Source organism: Eurytemora carolleeae, unplaced genomic scaffold, assembly GCF_000591075.1.
Source record: "Eurytemora carolleeae unplaced genomic scaffold, Eaff_2.0 scaffold811, whole genome shotgun sequence".
NCBI classification, from domain to species: Eukaryota; Metazoa; Arthropoda; class Copepoda; order Calanoida; family Temoridae; genus Eurytemora; species Eurytemora carolleeae.
Window position 1 is genome coordinate 65,237 of NW_019396782.1, and position 16,453 is coordinate 81,689.

The 16,453-nt window shown below is 32.7% G+C and overlaps 1 protein-coding gene across 1 annotated transcript; it reads right to left on the reverse strand.

Moving 5' to 3' along the window:
• Positions 1-6: 6 nt before the first annotated feature.
• Positions 7-15,739, reverse strand: LOC111708643 (uncharacterized). The gene is made up of 8 exons (XM_023482082.1): positions 15,715-15,739; positions 11,697-11,770; positions 8,384-8,463; positions 6,865-6,988; positions 5,199-5,297; positions 4,544-4,610; positions 2,685-2,775; positions 7-127 (listed from the first exon to the last, which is right to left on the reverse strand). Exons 1-8 carry the CDS (start codon positions 15,722-15,724, stop codon positions 70-72), a joined length of 603 nt encoding a protein of 200 aa, XP_023337850.1. The 5' UTR covers positions 15,725-15,739; the 3' UTR covers positions 7-69.
• Between the last annotated feature and the right edge of the window lie 714 nt (positions 15,740-16,453).

The following is a 16,453-nucleotide window of genomic DNA, read 5'->3' on the forward strand; positions in this document are numbered from 1 at the left end:
GGGGGGGGGGGGGGGGGAATAACCCAATTTTTCTATCTAAAGAATCAATTAGTAAATATTTCTCGGATTTCACTGTATCAAGAGAGACATCTTGTCTGGGACAACCTGCCCGGAAAACTGTAGATCCCTGAAAAAATATCATAAATCAAATTTTTAAATTTTTAAATTTCTCTGAAAGAACGAAGTCACTGTTAGCGTTTTAAAATAATGTTCTTTAAACGTTGAGGGACAGTTAATTCATTCTCACTGATTTATTTACAATACCGGGGAAAACAGCACATGAAGCTGGAATATATTCGGTGGAGGGGTTAAACAAAAAATTTATATACTTAACATATGTTTTATAAGTCTCTGAAAAAAAAGAGGATTGACAGGGGATTGGCAGAGGATTGCCAGGGGATTGCCAGGGGATTGGCAGATGATTGACAGGAGATTGGCAGAGGATTGCCGGGAAATTGCCAGAGGATTGCCGGTAAATTGCCAGAGATAAGATTTGTATAATTAAGAAAGACATTTTAATTGTTAAAAATAGAAAATGCAGATCCCGTGACATTTAATTAGTTACACTACACTTATACGCTTAATGAGTCAAGGACAATTTATTACAGAAGTTCTCCAGACAGGTAGACAGGTAGACAGGTAGACAGGTAGATAGATAGACATTTAGACAGATAGACAGATAGACAGGTAGACAGGAAGATAGGTAGACAGTTAGACAGGTAAACATGTAGACAGGTAGACATGTAGACAGTTAGACAGATAGACAGATATACAGATAGACATATAAATATATAGACATATAGGCAGGTGGTTGACAGGAAAACAGGTAGACAAATAGACAGGTAGACTTGGAGACATGGAGACAGGTAGACAGGTAGACAGGGAGACAGGTAGACAGGTAGACAGTTAGACAGGAAGACAGATAGACAGGTAGACAGGTAGACAGGTAGACAGGTAGAAAGGTAGACAGGTAGACAGGTAGACAGGTAGACAGGTAGACAGGTAGACAGGTAGATAGGTAGACAGGTGGACAGGGAGTCGGTTGACAGGTAAACATGTTGACATCTAGACAAAAATATAAATTCACAGGAAGACAACAAGAAAGGCAGACATGTAGAAGGTTAGATAAGTAGAACTGAAGATAGGTAGACAGGACGATAGGTAAACAGAAAGAAAGGTAGACAGGCAGAAGGGTAAAACGGAAGAAAGGTAGACAGGAAGCTAGGTAGACAGATTGAAAGGTAGACAGGTAGAGTATAAGAAATATCCTTGATAAAATATCAATCTATCATATTTCAAGGTTTAAGTTTTGACTTCAGCAATCTTTCATAGATTAAAAAAAACTGATTTGATGATCAGCTTGGCCTCTGATGTTACACCGTAATCAACTACTAATCTTAACTCTGGATGTCAGAAAAAATGAAAAAAATTAGATGGATTTAATAACCCTAAAAAGAGAGTACACTCTTCTCAACAAAATTTAAATTAGAAAATTAAATTATATTTGTAACTTTATTACATTTTGTCGAATTAACACAATATTAACAACTTTTTCTTATCATTGATCATAAATTAATGGTATCACATGTCGATATATGGATTACATTTACACCATTTAAATAAAATATTCTTTCCCAAGTTAGGAAATGAAATTAAAAAAACGATAGAAATGGAAAATCTCAGAGAAAAATATAACAATGGATTTTCAAATCAGTTTACAATTTAGATTTATATTTATATTCATATAAATACATATATAGAAATCGAAATAATCAGTTTATTTAAAGTTTGTTTTGCTTGCACTTTTTTCAAAGAATTTGGAACGTTGTTTTATAAGAAATGTTAAATAAAAAGAGTGCCTTAAAGGATTAACAATGATATATCCTTTAAAAAATTTGATGTTTTCCCAATTTTTTTTATGTTTGTAAGTGTAGTTTTTTAGGGCGCTTTTTAATTTNATGAATTCTGTTAGATGAAATAGTCCATGTATGAAATATCAAAGTATTACATCATCAGATTGCAAAGATATAGGGATTACAAAATTGGAGTCAGTGGGGAAGAGTGAATTCCTTTGTCGAAGAACAGCATGCTTGGCTTACATATGTTAAAAAAGGATTTCATAGAACACTTTAAAAGGGTAGAGAAGATTTAGTGGACTTTTTTTCTACATAAAATCTAGTTTTTAGTTTTTACGAGTTAAATCTTTTATTAGACTAAATAAACGGAATTTAAGCTGGAACACAGTAGAAAATCTATAATCAATACATCTAAATAATGTTTTGTTGTCAAGTCACTTTTTAAATTATTTCTTGCAATGCACTTTTAACACGAAAGATGGATGCTTTTCAATTTTTAAGTCAATTTTAGAGTTGCTAAACATCTATTAATTAAGAAGGAAGACAAGACAAATGTTTACTTTTGCAAAAAAATGCATTCTGAAGAAATTTGAACCGCAAAACTGTGAAGAAGCAATTTAACCTTTTAAACGAGTTTGAAATATAACTTTGCTTTTCCATAAAATGTTTCAGATACTAGAACTTATAAATAAGAATTCCAAGATTTGTTCAAATCTAAATTATACCCCCAACCGTAATTTACTTGCTCAATATGAATACTTTAATTGAAGCTCAAATATTTCTATTTATTTTTGAAAACAATAATAATACTTCAAAAAAATAGATTACCTGATTCTATTCATAACCTGCTCTAACACATTGGCATTCATCCGCAGATTCAGATTCTCATCTACCGGCATTATCTTCCAACCAATTCTTCCTGACAAATGGACAAAGGTCAAAACTTTTAAAACTGTTCATAACTCGCAATTTGTACAACTCATTCACAAAAATTCAAAAGTAGCATGATCCGAACTAGTACAAGGATTGTCTGGTGTAGTGTTTACTCGTACCAGTCCGTCTAGTAACTTATTGTAACAAATATGCAACAGAATAAGGCGGACAGAACTATAGTGAATTACATAACAATCTCTTGGTGGACTCCCGAATTAAACTCAATTCATTTATTTAAAATTAAGTCGGTGAGTGCATGACTTAATGACTATGCATCCAAAAAGAAAAGATTTTGCCTGAGATCAAAAAACTGATTATGTTTATTTTTCCTCAGATTTTGGACTGAAGTATCAACTTTTAAAATTTAGTTTCTCGATCTGCACATTGTTTTTAAAACATTGGTTTTGGAACAAAATAATAATAACATGTAAGTAACATTCTTAAACGTTCATTGAAGTTGGATCCTTTAAGGTTTGTTCATAATACCTTTCTTTTATATCAATCTCTTGCATTTAATATCAATTAAAAATTTTATACCGAGTGAGTAAAAAAAATCAGTGATTGTTATGTTTGGACAAAATTTTCTAAATTTTGGTGTTCTTCGGATTTCAGGCATAAAAATATAAACTATCAAAATTTTATTGGAACCTTAAAAAAAATCCGCCAACCAAATTTTTTCTGGCAAAATGAGTTGGGAAACTCAATTGTAATTATTATATTTTTAGAGTACATTTATAAATAACGAGTGTATAAAGGAGAGGACAATGAGTTGGTCTTCTCTAGTTCCAGGATCCGACACTACTAATTTGCGGATTTCATAATCCTCGTTCGGGGATTTCTTCCTCATTAAATTTTTGATGAATTTTTATGAAATTTTGGGAAACAATTTAAAAAACATTTTCCTAACATTTTTTTTTGCGGATTTTTTTAATATTCCAAAAATATTTTTAAATTTTTCTTCCAAGATGCTCAGAACGAATTTGCTTAATAAATATTATAATCCTATTTTTTAAAGTTTGCTTTCATAAAAGTGGGATCCATAAAACTGTAGAACTAGAATAGAAGGATGACTGTCAAATTCAAATTATGATTTAAAATTGTCAAATGAACATGAAGCTCAGCAATTGTGCAGTCAACGGACCCGTTCACTTAACAAGTTGATTTTGAATTACTCATAAGATTTTATGTCGTTGTGTCATCTTCCTTTTCCACAGATTTCTGTGTCCCACTGTACCAGACGAATTTCTGTGTCCCACTGTACCTGATACAGATTTCTGTGCCCCACTGTACCTGATACAGATTGCTGTGTCTCACTGTACCTGATATAGATTTCTGTGTCCCATTATACCTGATACAGATTTCTGTGTTCTTCTGTATCCGAGACTGATTTCTGTGTCCCACTGTACCTGATACAGATTTCTGTATCCCACTATACGTGATATAGATTTCTGTGTCCCACTATACCTGATACAGATTTCTGCGTCCCACTATATCTGATATAGATTTCTTTGTCCCACTATACCTGATACCGATTACTGTGTCCCACTATACCTGATTTAGATTTCTGTGTCCCACTGTACCTGATACAGTTTTCTGTATCCCACTATACGTAATATAGATTTTTGTGTCCCACTGTTCCTCATTTAGAATTCTGTGTCCCACTATACCTGACACAGATTTCTGTGTAAAACTGTACCCGGAATAGATTTCTGTGTCCCACTGTCCTTGATATAGATTTCTGTGTCCCACTATACCTGATACAGATTTCTTGATGATGAAAGTCACCTCTTGTCCTGACAGATTCAATATATCACAACCAACCTAAATATTTAATTGTTAGTTTTCATTGTCCTCCAAAGATCAGTTTGCAAGCAGTACGCAGTTGTGTCATTCAAATACAGTGTGAACCAGAAAACAGTGGAATCCTCGTCGTCTTCACTTATTTTAATTATAAAATATCGCTTATAGATATGATCATGTAGAATTACTGAAATATTTGTGAAAAAGTGCCCGGAGCTCAGAATCAATGCTTGATCTAGATATTTTGTTAATCTGCAGATTAATATAATCTTTATTTGATATCCCGCATTCCGTCAGTGGTTGAAGGAAGCTTTAAGGGGAGCTTTGATCAGCGACTGAAGGGAGCTTTGATCAGGGGAGAAATAAATGAAATGAATCGAGAATAAGAATTGAAAGTGTTCATAGTGGATATCAAGATTAAGCGATCGGGATTATGAGTATCCAAAACAAAATTTCTCAGCGCTGAATATTTTTCAAGAAACAATTGCGAAAAAAAATAAGCGACATTTCGTAGGAAAATGTAAGAAAAAATACGACATTTATTCAACATTCTTGTGGTTATTATTGTGTATGTACTCCAGTGGTTAAATGTCAAACTATATAGATTACCGTATCAACAGATTTCTCTCTCGAAGCTCGGAAGCTTCGCGCTCTTCTCAGAGTCTTCGTAAAACTCTTTAATCTCCTCCTAGCAGGATCCGTGGGGGCCTGGATAGAAATTTATCAAAATTCAGTTTGCTTCGCACCTACTCAATCTTTCTCTATAGCATTTTTGAAAAATAGTAAGAAAAATGAAGTACCTCACGTTTTATGAAGAATAAAGAATTAAAGATACTACAATATATGCAATCGAGGACAGAGAAATATAAAATTTTTCATCTTGAGTTTAGTTTTTTTTTCTATTTATAATAATCTAAATAATACTTGAGCATTTCTTTTTTCAACAACTACAATGTTTAATGTTAAAAATCAAAAGCAACATTTTCCAAGGGAAATTTCAAAAGAATGACGATTTTTTTTGACTGTGTACATTGCCTTCGTAAAGTACTAAACCACAAAAAACCGGATTTAAAAATATTGTTTGAATGCACACTTAACTGCTTAGTCGTATATTTAGTGTTACACGGTCAGTATAATATTAGAGAAAAATGTATCTTTAACAATGAAGAATTCTTGAAAAAGATAAGAAAATATTTCACGCCAAGAATAAGTTAAACGTAGAACATTTTCTGAAATAGTTTAAACCCGACCCTTTCCCACATTTTCCCTGTTGTTTTGTATACAACAAATCAACTTTCACAGGTTTTTGGGCTCACTTTGCAGTAAATGTTTTATTACCAAGCATCTAAAATATCTTAAAACAATATATAAGAAATACAGCAATAACATGAATCACCCATTTTTCTTTTTTTACTTGGCATTTCGCTCCAGTTCTTAACCTAGGTTTTGGTTTATTGTCCAGAGGTTGGAACCTATATATGTGGAGTATATTCAATCTTGGATACTCGATCTCGATATCCAATCTTGGATACTCAATCTTGATATCCAATCTTGAATACTTGATCTCAATATCCAATCTTGAATACTTGATCTCGATATCCAATCTTGGATACTTGATCTCAATATCCAATCTTGAATACTTGATCTCGATATCCAATTTTGGATACTTGATCTCGATATCCAATCTTGGATACTCGATCTCGATATCCAATTTTAAATACTTGATCACGATATCCAATCTTGAATACTTGATCTAGATATCCAATCTTGGATACTCGATCTCGATATCCAATCTTGAATACTTGATCTCGATATTCAATCTTGAATACTTGATCTCGATATCCAATCTTGAATATTTGATCTCGATATTCAATCTTGAATACTTGATCTCGGTATCCAATCTTGAATACTTGATCTCGTTATTCAATCTTGAATACTTAATCTCGGTATCAAATCTTGAATACTTGATCTCGGTATCCAATCTTGAATACTTAATCTCGGTATCCAATCTTGAATACTTGCTCTCGTTATTCAATCTTGAATACTTGATCTAGATATCCAATCTTGAATACTTGATCTCGATATCCAATCTTGAATACTTGAACTCGATATTCAATCTTGAATACTTGATCTCGATATCTAATCTTGAATATTTGATCTCAATATCCAATCTTGAATGCTTGTTCTCAATATCCAATCTTGAATACTTGATCTCGATATTCAATCTTAAATACTTGTTCTCAATATCCAATTTATCCAGAATTTATCAACCAACCTTAGAGAGTAAAGGAGAATCAGCAGAGACCGGGGTTTTTCTGGAGGGTGAGTCGGGGGGAGAGGGGGATAATGGAGGTATTGGAGATAAGGAAGCACTTGTACATACAGACATTATCTCCAGTCTAAAACAGTAAAAGGTTGTTAACAAAAAAAGACCTTTACATTTTTTTTAATAATTAAAACTGAAATATACAGTTGGAACCAGAAAACTATTGAATAAGAAGACGATTTTTAGTTATTTATTTTCTTTGTAACAAATATTGCTTTAATGTAACATTCCTAGTCCAGAGTTTTCTGATTCTAATTGTAAGAAATATCACCAGTTTCTTTTAGCTCAACATCAGAGCCCGTTCTCTGGATTCAAATGTATGAACAGTGATCGTACTTTAAAGGACGATATTTTGGCCGACAGATTAATATTTCTAAATCTACAGTTTGAAGGACAGTCTATACACCAGGAACCTCTTTAAATAAAGGACTCCTCAAATTTTGTATGCAATCTCAGTACAGAGAAATGCACTTCTTTTTGGGAAAAATTTAGATATTTAAAGATTCGAAATATGAATTTTATAAGTTTTTTTTCAGTCTTTATTAAAGGGACCATGCAATCGTAATTCCCAGTGACCCCACATGCATAGAAGGTAATGACTGATTCACAGCGATACCCATGAAACTTTATTGTGATCAAGAATGTGGAAGATATTGTAGTTTTTCTTAGTTTAAAAGTGTTTCATTTTTATAATTCCAAATGTTTTGCTGCAGTAGAAATGCGCAAGCCACTTTTAGCGAGAAGCCACAAAAAAAATAATTAGGTTTTGAAATAAAAAAAAAATGATATCTCATTAATACTTGATCAATAATCAGACAACGCTTTTATGGGTATCGTTGTGAATCAGGCATTGTCAACTTTGCATTGTGGGTCACTTGAAAAAACATTCCCTTTTATCATAAAAATCTAAGATAAAAATAACTTTATTTTGAACTGACATGTATTGCCCTTAAATATTGAAATCTTAATTTAAAGTGTTAAAACCTGGTAGTTAGTTCCGCCTCAGTAAACTTTACAAATATTACCTATTTCAGTAAGTTTAACATTTAACTTAGAAAATAGGAAACTAATGGAATCTTTATTGTACTTACTGCTATACTTTGATGTTGTTAACAAGCAATAAGTTTTATGAAACACTTATTAAGTCATTCTTAAAGTGAAATGGGTTTGTTTACACTACACAATTGATGTATATAATTGATTCTAAAAGTAGTCTTCTATTTCAGAGTTTTCTGGTTATTACTGTATAGCGTATAAGCTATCTTGTCCCGTTGTTTAAATTACATTCACCCATTATCAACAAAAAACAGTTCAAGATTTTGCAGATTTTTTTGTCACTGTTGGTGAAATTTTATGATTTTTTTAATGTAAACGTTCAATTCTAGCTGACCTTTCCTGGGGTCTTGTCAGGTCCCAACCCAACACATAAGACCCAATCGCGGTTCATCCCTTTCAGATCAATAATTACCTATAATCTGGAGAAGACTCCCTGGTCGAGATTGAAGTGGAATTACAATTGTTATCAGGACTGTAACTTCCATACTCACACTGGAAATATAATTGTTATTAGGATTATAACTCCATCAAAAAGGGAGTGTTCGCGAAAAATGAAAGGAGGTATAGGCATGTAGGGTTGTTAATCGTCAATGAAAACGATCGTTGTTTTTCAATCGTTTACAAAGACGATCGTTTCGTTTTCAGAAAAAGCGATCGTTTTTACAACAACCCACTCGTTTTGAACTTTTAGAAAACGATTTGTGACTGTTTTTATACGATTGTTTTTTAAAACGATCGCTTTTGAAAAAAAACGATCGTTTTTGAAAAAAAATTTGTTGAAACTTATGCTAACGATCTTTAACGAAGGGTTGTTGTTAACGATCGTTATCGACGACCCTTTGTTAACGGTCGTTAGCATATTAATAAATAAGGTTGTAATATCTGAATGATTTGATTAAAATTAAATTGATTTTTTTTACGATCCGAGTCGTGGATTGCAACTTTTTCAATTTGGGTGGATGCTACGGTATTCAGCATAAGTCGTTTTTAACAATTTTCTCCTTATAGACGCAACAGATAGAAGTAAGATTAGTAGCGATCAAAAGAGCTTATTTTTCGCCGTAAGCCTAAACCCCCTTTCATTTTTCGCGAACACTCCTTTAATAAAGAAGGCAATAGTCGTCCAATTTTGCAACTCACACTGTAACAAAAAAACATTCATTGCACTTGTTATGACTAATTATTATTATTTTTTATGATTATAATTATAGACGTCAACTTTTTTTTTAACTCGCAATATAATCAAAAGTTATTTGATTTTATTACAATTGTTATCAGGACTGTAACTACCATGGTCACTTTTTATGTAATTAAAAGTTTTTCGCATTACTGTCAATTGTTATAAGAACTAATTCCCATTTTATTAAAATAAAATTATCCACTCCTGTATGCCGAGTCCATTAGCGCTATATCCAATCAGGGTTCAGTCATGTGTTTGTTGTCTATTCTGAACCAATAGAAATAGTATGGCGGTAATATCTATCTTTCTATCTATCTCATTATCCATTTAGAGTTAGGAATTACTCAATCGGCGCTATCAGTAAATAAAAAATATTTACTTCTATTGAAACTATATTAGTTGAAGAAAATATTTAAAATTCATTAGTTACAAAATACATTTTTTCATGTATTTTGTAACTAATGAATTTAAAATACTCGTTGTTAATTCTGTGTAAGACCAGTAACAATTTTGCCTTTAGTTTATTTTTAATGAATCTATATTATTAGCGTACAGACATAACACAGACACAGCTCAGTACAGACAAGCTGTTTGCAAGTTTAACTAGTTTAAAGTTTAAATGCTTGCAACATATATCAGAACGAATTAGGAAAATATTATAGATGGTGACACTTGCTCTACATTCTCTTACAGTGAGGGTGGGGAGGGGAGTGAAGTGAAGCCCCCTCGGAAAATCAATTAGAATTCGATTTGCCCCCTTTGATAAATTCCTGTGTATGCCCCTGCCTGACAGGGTGCTAATATTAGCATAATGTGAGATTTTAACTAATTTAAAAAAATCAAACTGAAGTGGCTAAACGTGCAATTTTTAAAGCATTCTATGCAATATACAACAAATTAAGCGGAGGACATAAAACTGGCGTCGTCATCAACTATGAGTTTATGTTGAAGGTTTTCTTTTTAAACTGCGGCTTATGAAGGCCAGACACAGCATGTGCAGGTCAGCTGGGAAGACATTAGAATTATAACGGTTTTATTTGTGTTTACGTGATAATTCGAACAAGCCAAACAGAGTCTAATTTTAACCCAAGCCACGCCGACCGTTATTTCAGAAGGCGGGGTGCAGGGGAGGCGGCCCGACAAGCCGGGAAAGCTAGGGTTAAAATCCAGGCAAGGGTGGAGGGAGGATCCCCGGAGAGGGGGCAGTTGGAAATCAACCCTTTCGATGTGAGGTGGAAAAATATCCTGAGCATTCATCTTCCGCTGACTAATATTCGTTTTTCATCGATCGTATAGTATTTTTAGTTTCTAAGTGTTTGTATAATAATAATAATAAATTATAAAACCGTATCTCGGAATATTTGATAATTGAGTTGTTGCCTTGAAATTTTAACATATTCTCTAGTATGAATAGAATATAATTATAGGATTTGAAATTGTTAAAGTAAAATTATGTCAAAATAAGAGATATTTTTTTACAAAAGTATATCTGTCGTGCATTGTAATTGTTGAAATAGGTTTTAAATAGATTTAAATTTTGAATAATCGATCATTAAAAAAGACATTTGATTAGTGGTCATTTGTACTTTTTATCCTTATTAAGTTAATTAAAAGTAGAAATATCTGAACATCAACTAAAGTGACGAATTTGAAAATTTTAAATTCATCAAAGTTGAAAAGTTTAAATATTTTTGCATTAACCTGTCTCCATTTTAGAATAAACATATTGTGGGACGTTAGAAAGCGGCAGATTTGATTTGATTTTCTTTTCGATAGAAAAAGTTGACCTTGAATCTAGTATTGCACTTTTTTGCACTTCTTTGTAGTTTTAAATTTACAGATATTTTGAATTTATAACTGGTTTCAAATATTTTACATTTATTTTTCCAGCAATATAGTAAAACTGGTCCTAAAAAGAACGGCCTTGAAAAATGACTTCCATAGTCTAGAGAAGGATGACTCTCTTCTAGTGGTTGAATGGAACGAATAATAGAAGACTAGAATTTCCATAAAGGACGACCAAATAGATCATAAAAAGAACGGCCTTGAAACAATGACTTCCATAGTCTTGAGACGACCAAATAGATCATCAAAAGGACGAATACTTGGCCCCGAAAAGGACAACTCACCAGTTTTTAAAAATGAAGACTACCTGGTTCTGAAAAGGATGACTACCTGGTACGGAAAAGGACGTCTAGTCAGATGATAAAAAGAAAGAATACTTGGTCCTGAAAATGAAGACTACCTGGTCCTGAAAAGAAAGACTACCTGGTCCTGAAAAGAAAGGTTACCTGGTCCTGAAAAGGATGACTACCTGGTTCTGAAAAGAAAGGTTACCTGGTCCTGAAAAGGAAGACTACCTGGTCCTGAAAAGGAAGACTACCTGGTTCTGAAAAGGATGACTACCTGGTCCGGAAAAGGACGTCTAGTCAGATAATAAAAAGAATGACTACTTGGTCCTGAAAATGAAGACTACCTGGTCCTGAAAAGGAAGACTACCTGGTCCTGAAAAGAAAGACTACCTGGTCCTGAAAAGAAAGACTACCTGGTCCTGAAAATGTCCTGTTTCAATGCTTGGTACTCTTGTGCCTCCTTCCTTCACCATATTCAAAATAATGTCTGAAAATTAAACTATTATAAATCAATAATCAAATTCATAAATGATAAAGATTTAAATATTACATTGAAAATCTAAAGAAAGACGACTAGAACGAAGTTAAGATGAAAATAAAAATCTAAATTTTGCTTTAATACAATTATCTTAGGGAACACGTTCGTTTAGTCTATTATTAAACTTTTACAATAATAATATTATTGTGGTCAACATTTTTTTAAAAATCCACCTATTGGACAATGGTCGGCAATTATATCAATACAATGAAGACGGCTTTTTATGAGTAATCCTTTAACATCTATAACAAGAATTTATCAAATCACAAATTAAATTCTCTTTTTTAAATGTTAAAGTGTTTCCGCTATTTGTTTAGATAAAAAGTCGTCTTTATTGTATTAATATTTACGACGACGATTGTATTTCTTACTCTTTCTTTAGTAGTCATGAAAAATACTAGAAACAATAACATTTTTTCTAGTTATTATTTAAGTTGGGTCACAAAATATCAGATTCTAACTTGTTAAGAAAACCCCAAAATTTTTCTTGATTCTCCGTCACAGAAATTTGCATGAGTTACAGGTCTGTGTATAAAAAGACCGTGTTAAAATATTTGTTTAAATTATGTGGAGACTCAACATAAACATACTAATGTGTATCTAGAGTTCGCAGAAAAAATACGAGTAAACAACAACTTGTAATTCGAATCCTGCCGCCCAACGACGAGGGAGGGATCCCACAGCTTCCCCCATGCAGAAACGAGCCTCCAGAATTGCAATGCAGTACGAGCCTCCGTTTTATACAGCTCAGCTTTTTTAAAACTCCTGATTTTTATTATTTTACTGAAGATTTATTTATTTATTGATCGTCATGATTTGTAACTCATACATAGTGGCTTACAAAATTCATGTTCAATTGTAAAACATTTCTTCAAATTTTCATTACTTTTGTTTTTTATTGTTTACGGATATTAGAGTTTCATAAACAGGTATCGCTTAAATCAAAGATTATGAAAATGAAATTTTTCTAGTTTTTTTAATTACCAGGCTTTTAGGGCGCTTCGTGCCCATCTTCCATTCTAATTGTGAACATGTTCACTTTGTTTATATATTGTAAAACAAGAGCAAAAAAAGATCGCAGATTTCATGCACTTTTAAAATTTTTAAATATTTTATGAAAATCGAATTTGATGGAGGCAAATTTTTGAAAATTTGATCATCCATAAACCTTTCCTGGGGTCATGTTCAGCCGTTTTGACGGATACAAATAAACAAACAGTCAAGCAAAGTATATATATATATAGATTGATATGTACTTTTGATCATTTATTAAACCTCCCATGCAATGGAAGACTGCTCGAGCCTCGTCAAAGACTATTCTTGTTCAGACTTTTTTTTAAAAATTGCATAGATCTAATAAACAATAAACTAAATAATGCCTCTATGTCAAATCTTTTAATTAAACGACATGTACGACGCAGGTTCAATTTGATGCATTGCGCATGCCCACTACAGTATGCGTGTAGCAGAGGTTCATTCTGCCTAGCAAATCTGGGAGGCTCTCATATGGTATAGCAGAGGCTCATAGCATCTATGGGTTCCCTCCCAAACCCAACCTTGCTTCAATATATAAAGTTGTAAACTTGTAACTCTTCACTAATGTGAACAATACTAAACAAAGAGATGAATATAAGTGTTTAAGCTAACTTTTCAGTTTTACAGAGTCTGGGATGTTGTCGTTTTTATTCCGTTAATTAACAAATAGTTAAATTAACGTGACAGCGGAGAAAGGTTACAGTATGCATGATAATTGAAATATGAAACTTTTCATTGACGGTATTTTCCATTGATCAAACCATTTTCCGCCAGATCCTGCAAGTTTGAAGCATCCAAAAAAAACAGACTAAAACCAACGAAATTTAAAGCTTTGTCTACAGAGGCTGTTTAAAATTTAACGGTTATATTCTTTTATTAACAACACATGCTGTCCTTAACAGAAGTTTTAACGAACTTTCAAAACATTTTGTCAGCATAATTCATTTTTTTCAGTTTAAATTCAAAATCCTTGATGACGAACAAAAATCAAATTCTCAATTTATCCATTGTATTAAAGGGGCTTTTTTAAGATAGATAGATAAATAGAAAGATAACGTTTATTGCTAAAATGCATATATCTGTGTACAGAAAGAGTTTACAATTACAAATTGATGATTATATTAACAGTACAAGTAAAAAGCAATTAGGTGGAAAATAGCTCTTGGCTGTTTTGATTATTTTTTCCACCTAATTTCAATAATGATAGATTTATGATGAATTGTTACCAAATTGATAAAGATAAAGATGAAAGCTCGTTGTTAAGAAAAAAAAAATTCTATTTTGCAGCCAATTCTCGGGTAATCCCATATTTATTGAAAGGGACTGTAAGCGTTATTTCAAGTGACCCTTCATGCAAAGATGGCAATAACCGCGGCAATGCCAAACGGTACCCATAAAACTTTATTATGATCAATAATGTTGTAGATATTCTAGGATTCAACCAGGGAGTAAGGAATAGAAGGGAGATATAACTGATACGGTTCACCCTACCATATGATTATGCGTGCTTTGCAGACGGATACTCCATTTGTATAAGAAATATTCAAAATAGATTATTGTATACGCGGTAATTGTACACCAGACAAATATTTCTTATTTAAACTGAGTACCCGTCTGCAAAGCATGTATATCGTATGGTAGGGCGGTCCGCGTCTGTTATATCTCCCTTCTATTCCTTATTCCCATGACTTCAACTGTTCAGTTTCAAAACTTCCCATATGTTTTCCTTTAGTAAAAATGCACAAGTTCCTTTAGAACCCAAGATTGAAAATAACCAGAGCTGGGAACTTTTGAATGGTGGATATCGGGAATAATGCTTGATCCACTCTTGTTTTTAATCTTCAGATTAATTAACCGATCGGGATTAAGGATATCCCATTCTAAAGTTTTCAGCTCAGTTTTCCAAGTTATAACCGTTGATATTTGATTCACACTTGATCAGACAAAGCTTTTAAGGGCACCATTGTGATTTGGGATTTGCATGGAAGTTCATGAAACACCTCATTCTAATTAACATTAATTTATAAAAAAAAGTTTTCTTTCGGGTTATAAAATAATTTAAAAAAACTAAACTTGGTTTGAGATCTTATGTAGCAATTATCGTAAAAACGTCTTATAGTTGTCAAATGAATACTGATATTTATTTTATAATACTGCACACATAGATTCAGCCTGCTTATAAAAAGTCTCATTAATTTTAAGACAGGGTCGACTTTGAAGTGTCGCAACGCCATGGGCTTTGATCTTACCGCTCTGACTCACTTATGCTTTTCTGCAGCCCTTAACATGTACATTTTAGCAATATGAAGTACTTTATCTTTGGGTTTTAAAAGGTTATTGGCAAAACTCTTATATATTTGTGCTGGAGAGCTCGAGACTTTCAAATCGCAGTATTTGCACGTTCAGTTCAATATAAAGATTCCTAGACAGTCACTCCCTTTAATGAACGGATTTTAATAGTACTGCTGGAAAACCTAAGACGTCCTAACTACAACGATAATGAGAAAATGGAAATGTATGGACAACATCTTTTTCTCACATTTTAGAAATTTAACATGCTTTTGCGCCCAACTTTTTACCAAATAAGTCACGTGTTATTTCTAATTCTTCTGACATAACTATCAAATAAAAACAAAAAATTGAATCGTTTTCTTAATCATTTTCGTTTAGGTCATCACTAAAAAAACACAAGTCGGAACTGAAAGAAAATAATAAAATAAAATAATTTTTTTTAATGGTGAGAATATTAAAACACTTTAGGGTTAAAAACGGCTACTATGAGCTAGGGTTTGTTAGTTACTGAGGAGGGGAAATATGGTGAGCGGATAGATGGGTCAACTCGGGGTCGGTCTACCTACCTTTCCTCATCACACAAAGGTTAACCTCTCTCCGCTAAGTCGGGCCGAGCCACTTCAGGAAGCTACAGGGTTACCCAGAAAGGATGAGACTTCAGAGAAATCTGTACGGAATATAAATATAATATATATAAACTGTCTGTTTTTCTTTATATTCTGGATTCCCAGCAAAGGAATTGAATATTTGCCACAAACTCATATTTTAAAATTCATTTATCTTTGCAACCTGATGGTGTAAACCTTTACTATTTCAAACTTAGATTATTTGATCTAACCCAACTCATAGTTTGAAATATAAAAGATCTATGACACTGGGTTTCAAAGATATAGGGATTAAAAAATCAGAGTTTGTTGCAAAGACTCAATTCCTTTGAACTTCTTTATTTCTTTGCCAAATCATTGGATAAGCCATTAAAAGACAACATTCAAGGTTAAAGATTTATTTGAAAGGTTAAATCTTCTTCATAGTCTCATCCTTAGTTGGCAACCCTGCATAATGAAAACACAATCAATTTCTAAATATTTAAACATTTTTGCAAAGGAAGATTTATTAAGGAAATGCACTTAAGGGGAGACTGTCAACGTGGCTTGAGTGTCCATCCAAACCAAAAAAGCGATTGACAAAAGTACCTTAATACATGAGTCAACTGTCCAATAGCATTTATGAAAATGCGCTAGTAAATTAAATTAAGAAACCGCAATGGAAAACTGAAATTTTGTCTACATGTCTAAAAAGTTTTTG